Source organism: Nomascus leucogenys, unplaced genomic scaffold (assembly GCF_006542625.1).
Source record: "Nomascus leucogenys isolate Asia unplaced genomic scaffold, Asia_NLE_v1 Super-Scaffold_258, whole genome shotgun sequence".
NCBI classification, from domain to species: domain Eukaryota; kingdom Metazoa; phylum Chordata; class Mammalia; order Primates; family Hylobatidae; genus Nomascus; species Nomascus leucogenys.
In genome coordinates, this window is record NW_022095769.1 from 3,807,923 (window position 1) to 3,821,482 (window position 13,560).

The 13,560-nt window shown below is 42.6% G+C and overlaps 1 protein-coding gene across 1 annotated transcript in view; it reads right to left on the minus strand.

Annotated features, from left to right (window-relative positions):
• Positions 1–2,803: 2,803 nt before the first annotated feature.
• The window catches only part of KPNB1 (karyopherin subunit beta 1), a 34,085-nt gene continuing 23,328 nt past the window's right edge, over positions 2,804–13,560 (minus strand). Inside the window, exons 14-21 of the mRNA XM_030808032.1 lie at positions 12,732–12,876; positions 11,017–11,099; positions 10,401–10,508; positions 9,352–9,495; positions 9,128–9,233; positions 7,371–7,485; positions 6,839–7,000; positions 2,804–5,105 (exon numbers count right to left, since the gene is read on the minus strand). Of these exons, the coding sequence (XP_030663892.1) occupies position 5,105; positions 6,839–7,000; positions 7,371–7,485; positions 9,128–9,233; positions 9,352–9,495; positions 10,401–10,508; positions 11,017–11,099; positions 12,732–12,876 (864 nt within the window). The 3' untranslated portion in view covers positions 2,804–5,104. The remainder of the gene's footprint in view (positions 5,106–6,838; positions 7,001–7,370; positions 7,486–9,127; positions 9,234–9,351; positions 9,496–10,400; positions 10,509–11,016; positions 11,100–12,731; positions 12,877–13,560) is intronic.

Here is a 13,560-nt window from a genome sequence, read left to right on the forward strand (position 1 = left end):
TTCCCTCTGATTGGTAACCACAGCTCATTTACAACACTGGCACACAATGTAGGCTAGAGGTATAAATCCAGGTCAGGACTGCTTGCTGCATGACTTTGGGCAAGGTTCTTAGCCTGTTCCCATTTCCTCCTGTAAAATAGGAATAAAATGGTGCCTTCCTTACAGTGTTGACAAACTTTATTACTCTATGAAAGAACTTATCACAGGCCTAGCATCTTGTAAGTAGATAAAAAGAACATCATGTAAATAATGACTATTCACTAATCCTGTTCCCATTCCATCAGTTAATCTAAGGTTGAGAAGTTAGCCTGAAGTCATCCAGCAGATAAGAGCTAGAAGTCTTCTGTGGCCCTGCCATTCCCAGGTTTCTGGATGCTCTGCCCTTCAAAGGCTAAGTGATGCCATCACAGGAACTCTGTGAACTCTACTATGTCATTAGTTTAACAAATATTTATCGAAAGTCTACTATGTCAGGCGCCGTCTCAGCTGAGCATACTAAAAGACAGCCGAGGTCACTGTATTAGGGAACTTACGTTATAGCGGGGGAAACTGGCAACAAATAAACAACGAAATTAAAATATACTTTTAGATAGTGCTGGGAAGGAAATGGATGGCATATCCTAAGTATGTGTAATATGGACCTTTGTTTTTTTATCACTAAGAGGCTTATACATCTGTCCAGGGCAAATGTGTAAAGCCTCGATTTGACAGACCTGGCTCTGAATTCTGGCTCTAAGTGACCTTGGTCTGATGAGTCAATCTTTCTGCCCTTCCTTCCTCATCAGTAAAACAGGAATACTGACTAAGGCTGTTCTACAAGTTAAAACATAAAATCTCAGTGTTTACCATTTTTCACTTCAGGTGGGCCAAGCTGGGACCTTGGAGGCCAGGTGGAACTGCAGGCTTGCACTGTACGTTGAGTGTTTGTATTGGGACCAGGTATACGGTAATAGGGTTTCTTGTGGGAGCAGTTGCTCCTTCTCTGCCATTTGATGAACTAATTGCATTCTTTTCTCAAATCTCACCTTCAGTGGAGAAATGTTCTCAGTGAATCATTGCTGTTCAGGACTTAATGCAGTCTGGTAAAAATTTACTCTCTATAACTCAGTAACCTCCAAATTGGATTTAGAAATACTAGAACTTCTATTTATCATACAATTGCTTTTCACTATTTTTGTGTCTTATGATTACACAATATGTGGTTATAGTAGTCCAAGTATGTTTTTTTTTTTTTTGAGATGGAGTCTTGCTCTGTCCCCCAGGCTGGAGTGCAGTGGCACGATCTCGGCTCGCTGCAAGCTCCGCCTCCCGGGTTCACGCCATTCTCCTGCCTCAGCCTCCTGAGTAGCTGGGACTACAGGCGCCCGCCAACACGCCCGGCTAATTTTTTTTTTGTATTTTTAGTAGAGACGGGGTTTCACCGTGTTAGCCAGGATGGTCTCGATCTCCTGACCTCGTGATCCGCCCGCCTCGGCCTCCCAAAGTGCTGGGATTACAGGCTTGAGCCACCGCGCCCGGCCCCAAGTATGTTATTTATAAACACATGGGGTATGCATGATCAGAGTTTACTAACAGGGTGTACAATCAGAAAAGAGAGTCTACAGCCCTTATTTTGCTTAACTAAGAAAGGGTGTATTTCCATGAACTAGCCTGCAGGCACCACTATGCTAATAAGCAGCAGGGTTAAGAAAAGGGCCTAGTCTCCTAAATCTCAAACTAGTGTTCTAAGTTTCTTGGGGGGGAAAAATGCAAGTAGAAATAAAAACGTCCTCCATGCATACTTTTTCCTTCCCTCATTTGTAGGACACTTTCATCTATATCACATTACACTATGTACAGTCCATTTCAAGATGTGTGTCCTTTTCCCCACACACGTACATACACAAACACCTCTCACCACACATTCTGACTTTCAAACCATTTCACCTCCATGGAGGTGACACCATTTGGGACAAAAAAAAAAAAAAGGCAACAAGATGTTGAAAATAAAAATAAAGCGGATTTTATTTAGAAGATAAAGGTGGTGGTTATCGGTTTTGGTTAATCGAATTGGGCTCAAGTGTTTTACAGGTCTTAAATGCCATCAGACTGGCATGCCAAGGGCATTCTGAATGCCAATTACAGATTGAAGTTGTTTCAAAAACCAAGGTGCTATCAAAAGCTGATGGAGTTTGGATTTTTCTTAAAGTCAGACTAACACACTTCTTAAATATTTGTAAGAGTAAATAGATTGCTTGGTTCTGAAAGTTAAAACACTACGCTGAGCAATTCTCCTTCTCCACAAGTCCCTAAGGCAATATTACAGTTGCCTCTGACAGCAAAAAGTCTAACATTTCAACAGAGGGGGGCTGAGCAGAACCGGGAAAAATGAAAAGCAAAGTTAATAAATGTAATTGATATAGGCAGCTGCCACTTGTGGCAAACCAAAGCCTAGTCCGATGCCCATTTTCTTCACATTTGCACTGACATCTTCCCAAGCAGACGGTAATTACATTCTTGAAGGAATGTGCCAAGACTAGGGTGGGGAAGGCCCAGACAGTGAGTGAACAGAATGCATTTTGCATCCAGTTGCCTTAGGTGGTATAACTGATTTAAGGTCAAATACCCAGACTATGGAAAATCCACTAGCAAAAGCTTAACTAGAAAAGAGGAGGATTAAACTGCAAGGCACCAAGACCACATCCAACCAGCCCATTTTCCTCCTCTCCACCACTGAATGGATCTGGGAGAAAGCATTAGTAACAGCACTCATCAACTGCTTCCCTGGAACAAAACATGACAAAACACACGGAAGGTTTTTTCATTATGGTTCTCGGTGTACTTTATTCTCCTGCTGTCTAGCTAAGCAGCCCACACAGGACAGAAATGGGTAGCACTGAGGAATGATCAGATTTTTTTTCTATCCCCAATATTTCTGCCCCCTCCCTAAGCCCTGACCCAACCCTATCTAATAATCAGGAATGGTTAGTACATCATTCTGTCTCTCAAAGAACTACTGAAATGGAAACAAGGCATTAGAGGATCAGGCCTCTTCTTAATAGGGCTTAGGAGCTGGTATAAGATCTTTATTCACAATGGAGCGTCTCTCCTTCAAATACCTGGATTTTTTTTTTTTTTTTTGTACACTGGTTCATAGATCGGCACTTGACTTTGAACCTGGCACCAAAAGGCACAATATCTGATACCCTGTACAAGAGCTATTAGAGATGCTGCCATATGGATGGGCAAAACTGAGCCAATCCCACTTATGAATGGAAGGCTTGGACATGGAAGGGAAGATATAAACGAGGAGTTGGAGAAAAACACAAGCCCATACTTTTTGTTAGAGTGGAAATGAAAGTGGGAATGAGGGTCTTGTTTTTAGTCCTCTAAGGACCAGGAAGCAATTTTAAAACTTCCTTGGTTTTTCTGAAAGCAGCATATTCAAAATGCCAGCAAAAACTCCTAACAACTGCAAAACCAAAAGAGGATCAAAGCTCACCAACATCCCTTCTTATTGCTGAAAGACTCTAAAATTCAGGATGCCCTGTTCCCTTGTAAAAGGGAAAATAATTAAGTCTGATTTATGGTAATCATACCACATCACACTTCTAAAAAAATATTAAAGTGTGTGACCAGGGGACGTTTGACACCATTTTATTAACCTTCAACTTCAGTGGAAAAATAAAACCTTTTTCAAGTGCCATTTTCATCACAAGAGTTCTAGTTAGTGTGTTTGTGCATTCACACACACACTTTTTTTTTTGTTTTTGTTTTGTTGGTTGGTTTTGAAGTGCAGCAAGAGACCAATACCGCATTGTAGTCAATCAAATAAAAGAACAGAAGGCCAAGCAGTTTCCAAATGGTTATTTTATCAGATTGTTTGAACATTTAATTTATCCTGTTTGCAATCCAAAATAGTTACCTGAAGTTTGCTGTTTTGTGTGTATGTGTGTGTTTACTTTTACTGTATATTTATTTTTCTAAACTCTTTGGCACAATTTTCTCGGGGCGTTCAGACTGCCACAATACAAGTCAGGAGAGGGCTTTTTCTTTGTGCTGCCAATTCTGATCATTTAAATTTTGGTTTGTTTGGGTTTGTGACTCTTTTGTTTTTGAAGTCTGCGTTATTTGTAACAATTGTACTTATTATTTTTCTATATCCTCTAACGCCAGAGTTTTTTCTCCCCCCTCCCCCCCACTTCTACATTCACAGTTGAACCATATTATTAGGAAAGGCGCCTTGATGAAAAGATCAGGATAGGAGCTCTGACCATTCGTCAGTGTTTTCCCTAGAGTAAAAAAAAACAAACAAAACCAAAAAAAAAAAAAAAAAAAAAAAACAAAAAAAAACAAAACAAAACCTAAAGAGCGTCTTTCCTGTGTGTGTGTGTGTTTTTTTTTTTGTTTGTTTGTTTTTTTTTTTTTTTTTACATCTCTTGTGCTGCATCAGTAGACAGAACTTCGGTTAGTTTTATGAAATGCAACATCTAACCCCTTGTTTTCTGGGAAAAAGAAACTGCAATGACTTGAAGTTGAGAATGTGGATACCGCCTCACTCACACACACTCATTCTCAGACTGTAAAAAATCCCTCACCCTCCTTCTAGCCGGCAAGCATACAGTACCATGTGGCAAAGGTACAGCGAAGGTGGGCTTGAGACCCAGGCTCCATCTTTCTCCTCAGTAGCAAAGGCCAGGCTGCCTTTTACAACAAAGCACCACAGCTGAACCCAGTCCCTCCTCCTCACCCAAACCAGGCATTCCACTAGGCACCGGCCAAAAGACAGAAAAGCTACTTCTATCTAGCCACTCCTGGGAAGAGATAGCTTTCTTTCTTTCTTTTTTTTAAATAAGTAACTCCATTGTTTTTCTCTTTTCCAATATGGCCGATGTTATGGTTTTCTACGAAGTCAGTGCTTACTTAGCTCACTAACAGCGCTGCTGTTGGCGGCTGCGGCTGCTGCTGTGGCAGGATTTTCAATGTGGTGTGTTTTCAAGCCTCACTCACTCATCCTCTCATTCCCAAACATTCAGCATCCGTGCACACTCCTCACTTCCAGGTTTTTCAAAAGATTGGAGATTTCCAGTGGGGGTCCTCAGGTTATCATCCCAATGGTAACAGATCTGAAAACAGATGGAAAAAAAGGTCTATCTTTGAGATCACATATACCCAACAGAGCCAGTAATGCTGACTCCTACAATTACATGCTCCTAGGCCTGAGTGGAATTTGTCAACATTTCAAGGATTGACACTCTCTTCTTGCCCTATGTGCCATTGACCCGCTCTTATTAACACCTACATCAGAGGGTGGGAGGGAAACTCAAAGAGCCGATTTTACTGAGATCTGTGGAGTAAGATAACTAATTAAGAGGGAAAGAAATTAAAACTATATTTCAGTCTGGGTGCAGTGGCTCAAGCCTATAATCTCAGCACTTTGGGAGGCCAAGGAGGGAGAACTCCTTGAGGCCAAGAGTTCAAAACCAGCCTGGGCAACAGGAGACCTTGTCTCTAAAAATAATAAAAAATTAGCCAGTCATGGAGGTGCTTGCCTGCAGTCCCAACCACCTGGGAGGCTGAGGCAGGAGGACCACTTAAGCCCCCGAGCTGGAGGCTTTTATGAGGTATGATTGTACCACTGCACTCTAGCCTGGGTGACAGAGGAGACTCTGTCTCCAAACAAAATTGCATTTCAAAGTAGGAGCCGAGGCCTGGTATGGTAGTGCACACCTGGGAGGCCGAGAGAGGTGGACACCTGAGGTCAGGACCAGTCTGGCCAACGTGGTGAAAACCTGTCTCTACTTAAAAAAAAAAAAAAAAAAAAAAAAAAAAAAAAAAAAAAAAAAAAAAAGCCTATAATTCCAGCAATTTAGGAGGCTGAGGTGGATGGATCACCTCAAGTCAGGAGTTCAAGACCAGCCTGGCCAACATGGCGAAACCCCATCTTTACTAAAAATACAAAAACTGGGCCAGGCATGGTAGCTCACGCCTGTAATCCCAGTACTTTGGGAGGCCGAGGTGGGTGGATCATGAGGTCAGGAGGTCAAGACCAGCCTGGCCAAGATGGTGAAATGCCGTTTCTACTAAAAATACAAAAAAATTAGCCAAGTGTGGTGGTGGTGGGGCACCTGTAATCCCAGCTACTCAGGAGGCTGGCTGAGGCAAAGAGTTGCTTGAACCCGGGAGGCAGAGGTTGCAATAAGCTGAGATCGCGCCACTGCACTCCAGCCTGGGCGACAGAGTGAGACCGTCTCCAAAAAAAAAAAAAAAAAAAAAAGAAAGAAGAAAAGAAAAGAAAAAAAGAAAATTAGTCGGGTGTGGTGCCATGTGACTGTAATCCTAGCTACTCGGAAGGCTGAGACAGGAGAATTGCTCAAACCTAGGAGGTGGCAGTTGCAGTGAACCGAGGTTGTGCCATTGCACTCCAGCTAGGGCAACAGTGAGACTGTCTCAAAAAGAAAAAACACACACACAAAATTTGACTTTGGAAATCTTCTCTAGAGCTAGGCAACGTCTAAAAGCATTGCTGTAAAGAAAGAATAGGGCATGAGGAAAGGAATAGAAAACAGAAGAGAATTAGGGGGAAATGACATTACTGATGATTTTATTAGGACCCAAAATACTCTGGGAATTTCGGTTAATTCCAGTTTTAAAAGTTCTGCTCTCCATCATTATGAGGAGTCAAACAAACATTTGGCTCAAGGAAAAACTGAGGTTGCCTGACTCAGAAGCACCTACGTGGGAAAAAGTACAAACAAAAAAAATGCCAGAAGGCAGTGCTTGCCAGAACGGCCTAAAGAAAACATACCTCCCTCCTCCACGAAGTAGAAGAAAGAGGACAGTGGAGGCAAGATCTTACCAAGCTTGGTTCTTCAGTTTCCTCAGTTCTTTTGTTGCCCATGTAGCAAGGGTTTTTGCTTTGTTAGTCTTCGACCTCCGCCCTTCAGTTAACAATTCATGGATCATTGGTCTAGCTTCTACTAATTTCAGTACATCCTTCCCAAATGCTGTACATAAGTCCCTGTGCAAAACAAACACAGCTGAGAATGAGCTCCTAGCCCCATACCTATCATGTTTTGAGCCTTCCAAACCAGTGCTATGGGTTTCTTAGCAAATTTCAAAGATAAAGAAAACCCTCAGTAGAGGTCACTAGACAGAGGCAATTGTTGACCAACATCAGAGTTTAATGGGGTATAATATAGAGACTTGAGGGTCTGGAATAAACTATCATGTGAACACTAAAAACAGGACATGAAGCGTTCAATAAAGAAATCTCTGTGCCAAAGAAGTGAATTGTTGCCATCCGCGATACTCTCAAAACTCCTTACTCCATGTTTTTTCATTTTCCGTGAGAGGTTCTATTCAGCTCTTAGAAGCAGGGTATAACTTACCCTATTAGTCCAGCAGCACAAGCTACTACTCCATCTGTATGATCCTCATCTCCAGCAATGTGGTCAATGAAAGACAGAATAAATTCTACTCTGGGTTGTACCAGCATCACATCCGCTATAAAAGAGAGAGAAGGTATTGGTCAGGCGTGGTGGCTCACACCTGTAAACCTAGCACCTTGGGAGGCCGAGGCGGGTGGATCACGAGGTCAGAAGATCGAGACCATCCTGGCTAACACGGTGAAACCCCGTCTCTACTAGAAATACAAAAAAATTAGCCGGGCGTGGTGGCGGGCGCCTGTAGTCCCAGCTACTCAGGAGGCTGAGGCAGGAGAATGGCGTGAACCCAGGAGGCAGAGCTTGCAGTGAGCCGAGATTGCACCACTGCACTCCAGCCTAGGCGACAGAGCGAGACTCCATCTCAAAAAAAAATAAAAATAAAAATAAAAAAATAAAAAAGAAAAGAAAAGAAAAGAAAAAGAGAGAAGGTCTGATGCAGCTGTCCCTCATATGGCAGGACTACATCCTTTTTCAAAATTTCCAACTATTATACCCCTATCATACAAGGTCCAAGCTGGATAACTAGATGCATATAGTTATATCAAATTATTCTTCCTTTGATTAATGTGTCATTCCTCAAGTCGACAGAAGAGACAAATATTCCTCTTCCTATAGGCAAATATAGAAGAAACAAATTTAACTTTTTCCTGAGCTAATGATACCAAGGGGGGTGAAGTAAAAAAATTTCCCCAATCAGCAACAAGAACAAGTAATGGGAATTCTGACTCTCCAATCCTCCAATTTAGCTTGTGGGGATGGGAAAGGGGTAGGCTACCTGCCACTCATGGTTGATACAGGAAGCATTTATGTTGGGTTTCTTCCCCCCAGTATTTTTGCTGAATCTCATTCCCTTGCAATACTCAAGAAATATGAGAAAAAGAAGCAGAGGGCTGGGTGCAGTGGCTCACGCCTGAAATCCCATCACTTTGGGAGCCCAAGGTGGGAGACTGCCTGAGCTCAGGAGTTCGAGAGCAGCCTGCAAAACATGGTGAAATCCCATCTCTACTAAAATACAAAAAAAAAAAAAAATTAGCTGGGCATGGTGGTGTGTGCCTGTAGTCCCAGCTACTCAGGAAGCTGAGGCGTAAGAATCACTTGAACCCAGGAGGTGAAGACTGCAGTGAGCCATGATCGCTCCACTGCACTCCAGCTTGGGTGATAGAGTGAGGCTGTCTCCAAAAAATAAAAATAAAATAAAATAAATAAAAAAGACTGGGCACAGTGGCTCAAGCCTGTAATCCCAGCACTTTGGGAGACCAAGGCGGGCGGATCACTTGAGGTCAGGAGTTCAAGACCAGCCTGACCAACAAGGTGAAAGCCTGCCTCTACTAAAAATGTAAAAATTAGCCAGGCATAGTGGCAGATGCCTATAGTTCCAGCTACTCAGGAGGCTGAGGCAGGAGAACTGCTTGAACCTGAGAGGTGGAGGCTGCAGTGAGCTGAGATTGCACCACTGCACTCCAGCCTGAGCAACAGAGTGAGACTCCATCTCAAAACAAAAAAAAGAAAGAAACAGAGCAAAAACAATAGTCTGCAGTTTTCCCCAAGCCACTCTCTTCATTAGGGCACTGCTCCCCCTTCTCCCAGCCTTTAAGCAACAGGCGCTAGGTTCACAAGCGAGCTACAGAATGACAGACATAGCCCATTTGGCTAAGTGCACATTGGCCAGCGGACGAAGGGAACTGGGATGTATACTCAACGGTGTACGTTCTCCTGATCCCCCTTTAATCCCTGGACGATTCCGGTATAGGCTTCCAAGCAGCTTTCCCTTAGCTCATTCAGATAATCCACCATGTCATAGTCTGACTGTAAGACACAAAGAACAGAACCTACATCATACTGATCACTTTTAGCTGCATGTTTGTCAATAGTCCCTCCAATTAGAGCTAGACTTAAAGAACAGCCAAGATAGCTTTAAGCTTACCTTGTCCACCTGGGCTTGGGAGGCCTGCTGAAGAGTATTCAATACAACCTCTAAGTATTTTTTAAACTCTCCACCAATAGCAAGGGCAATATCACCAAACACTGACAGAATCTGCGGCTTCACAGACCTGTGGACGTTCTCATTCTGACAAGGAACAAAAGGAAAAGTGAATTAAGTCAAAGCTTGTTTGATCCAAAGATCCACGAAAATTTCATTTCTAACAAGCAACTATTGATTTTAAATATTTGGATGGTCCTTTATAGCTTACAAAACCTTTCCCATTTGCACCTCACATCAACTCGGAGAAGCTAGCCCAGGTATTGGTATTCCCACTTTACACACGAGGAGACTGACTTAAGAATCAAGTGACTTGTCTGAGAACACACATGTATAATAATTAACGATGGCTATCTCTGGAGAGAGGTATAATATACCAATGGTCCCCTGCTCATGATGGTTTGATGATTTTTCCACTTTACAATGTGTTTATCGGGACCTAACTCCATCATAAGTCAAGGAACAACTGTATTTACTTTTCCTTTGCATTTTACTGTTTTGTTTAAAAAATCTCTAACATAGCACACATTCCTTTAACTTTACAATCTTTCTTCAGAATCATCTGTGAAATGAACAACTCCCCTCTTCATAAGCCCAAAGCCAATGTTCTAGAAACTTACAGCTCCCTGTCACTGATTTTTTTTTTTTTTTTGAGACAGAGTTTGGCTCTTCTTGCCCAAGCTGGGGTGCAATGGCGCAACCTTGGCTCACTGCAACCTCCGCCTCCCAGGTACAAGCGATTATCCTGCCTCAGCCTTCCGAGTAGGTGGGATTACAAGCACCTGCCATCACGCCCGGCTAATCTTTTTTGTATTTATAGTACAGACGGGTTTCACCATGTTGTCCAGGTTGGTCTCGAACTCCTGACCTGCCTCGGCCTCCCAGAATGCTGGGATTACAGGCCACTGTGCCTGGCCTGTCGATATTTAACTATCTTTCCAACTGTTGATTTCTTCAAAGACTGGTTAATTAGATTGTGTGTAGATACTCACCCCCAAATTTTCCAGAAGCAGCTGCATCACCTCGTCACAGAAAGGTATGATGTTGGATTGCAGGGCACGGCACAAGTCTCCCACTAAGCCCACAGCTGCCAAACAAACCTGCCAAGAATCAAGGAAATAATCTTCTAACAGAAAAAGCTGCCTGCTGGGGCAAGATATTATTTTTAACTAGCTGCTGAGCTTTTATCGCTTGAACCTAGAGTTAAAGGAGAAAACATCTTCCCTCTGCCGAGATTAATTTTTCAACAACCAACATGGCAGGAAGGGAACAAAGACTATCTGAGAGAGATCACTGATAAAGTTAAAAAAAAAAAAAAAAAAAAAGCCTTGCTCTCCAGGATGCTAATAGCTCAACTTTATAGCTGCTCCTGCATTAGTGCTGTCTAGGCAAATAAACAGTCATCTTGTCCACCATTATCTGGTGCATCTAATATCCTGTTTTTCATGGACTACTTCCAGTTCAAATGTTCAGGTAATGAATAAAGTAGCTTGCCTTTTAGGACAATGTAAGGAAAAACTACTTAAGCTATAAGAACCTGGTTTTGTGTGCACTACAGTGACTGTCAGGTATAAATGGGAACATACTATTTCGAAAAGCATATCCTACCTGATACTCAGCATAATTTTTTAATCCAATGCCCAGGAAGGGTTTAAAGGCCTCCATGTACTTGAGGAATTCACCACCCAACACTGTAATGAAATAAGCTATTAGCCAATGACAGTGCCACGGGTTAACACAGAGGCAGGCAAAAATAACCCATCCTACCTCTCCCAAAATATACTCACTCCATTCAACAGGTTGGGTGAAATGTGCATTAGTTACCGATTCCATCATTAAGACATTAAAGGCTTGCATAAGCCAAATTTATTACTGCTGGAAGGGCCCTAATTCTTACACCACAGAGACAATGCCCAGTCTCCACAGAATAGGGCTTTACTCTGGCTAATACAACAAAGTGGTATGGCCCTCAAGGAATGTCAAGGTTAATTTTAAATGGGCTGAACCAGCAATACTGACTCTTGTCCACCTCCTCATCTGATAATAGCATGTCCTTTCTGCAGGCCAGCTTCAAAACAGGGTCCTTAGGCAATCCCATCAAGGGCTAAACAAACCATAGCCAGGAAAAGCAGCACTGGGCTTCAGATCCAAATCAGCCACTCCAGGAGCCAAAATTAACTTCTCTGCCCTTTCAGAGGAGTGGTCACATGTTGACAGACCAGTTGGACATAGGCTGCTTATGCCAAAAATAGGTCTGGTCTTCAGGAGAGTGGTCCTCAGGTAAATGGCCTTAGCAATTTACAGGCCTTACAGGCCACCCCTGAAGAGGCATTCCAGATTCCTAAAGTGCTTTGTAATGCCCCTTCAAAGAGTCTTAAGTCAGATATGGCTTCCCCAAACCAATTTTGCAGTCAGACATGTAAAAATCAGAAAATCAATTCCTGGAACTCGCTCAATGTTTCATTTCATCCCATACCAGGCACCATGATGTGTCAATCTTAGTCCAAAGCATTACAAACCAAACCAGGTGATGGCAAGTACCAGGAAAGAAAATAGAAACTTTTAGCAGGGCACAGTGGCTCACGCCTATAATCCCAGCTACTCAGAAGGCTGAGGCAGGAGAATTGCTTGAACCTGGGAGGTGGAGGCTGTGGTGAGCCAAGACTGTGCCACTGCACTCCATCCTGGGCAATAGAGCAAGTCTCAAAAAAACAAAACAAAACAAAACAAAACCAAAGAACACCTCTGCCAATCTCAGTTGCAAACTGGCTCCCCATTTAAATGGACTGACAAGGCAGTTATACAAATTTAAGTGGTGTGCACTTAAGTTCAATCTAACTTTGAAGTGACTCATGCCCCAGTAAAAGGACTATGCTTTCTGTAGTCAAAAATTCTTTAATGCCCTGACAAGGATTGCCTGGGCCCAGGAGTTTGAGACCAGCCTGAGCAATATAGTGAGACCCTATCTTCACAGACAAACAAAATTAAGCTGCGCCGAGTGGCTCACATCTATAATCCTAGCACTTTGGGAGGCTGAGGCAGGAGGATCACTTGACTCAGGAGTTCGAGACCAGTCTGGGCAACATGGCGAAACCCCATCTCTACCAAAAATATAAAAATTAGTCGGGCATGGTGGTGTGCACCTGTTAGTCCCGGCTACTCGGGGCACTGAAGTGGAAGGATCATGTGAGCCCCGGATTTCGAGGCTGCAGTGTGCCAAGATCGTGCCACTGCACTCCAGCCTGGGTGACAATTATTTAAGGCCACTGAAATGCCTATATTCCAAAGACATTCCCTGACCAGACAGTTTTTTTTTCACCGACCTTCCACCAGTGTGCTAACTGCCATCAGGGCATCCTCTTGTACTCCCCCAGACCCAGCTGTGCTTTGGAACATCCTTAACAGGGAGGCCATAACCACATCAGAGATCTGCAAAGCATCTTGATGTTGCACTTTCCGAAGAACATTCTGTGAAACGAGTAAGAGTTCAAGATCAGTTGATTCCAAATCTCCCAATCAGAACACTATACTTTTTCTTTTTAAAATCAATTAAGTCCCTTGATATTTTTTAATTTTGGGAATGCCAAATGTACTTTTTATACACAAAAACATTGACAGTACCAATCACCAGCAATACATTTTAACATTTCTCCTGTTTCTCAATTCAGAACAAACGTGAGCTGATCCTCCACTGTGCAGAAGGTCATGTCCTCTCAATTTCATGTGTCTTACTGTCTGACAAATCCCTGCTGGTAGCCTCCATAGTCCAGTCTTACTAGAACCATAGTTAAATTACTTCAGCTTTAGAGAAGGCCCTATCACCTTAGAGCTCTTATTCATAAAACAAAAAGCAACCCTTCCTATATCCTACCTATTTACAGATGACCTAGAAATAATCTTGATAAAATCAAACCAACCTGACTTCTCCCATCAAACATTCCTTCCTCACTCTTGTTTGTTTCAACTAATGTCACTGACATTAGGTCAAACAGCAAATGTTTCAAAAGATGACAGTACAAATTCAAGGCTTTTTAGCCAAGTGACACCACTTTTTAGCCAAGTGAACTATAGCTGGGAACCAAATCTGACTGAGCTAGGCTTGAATAACCTAATGAAAAACCAAGAGTTTTTTGGTTTTCAAAATCAAAAAAC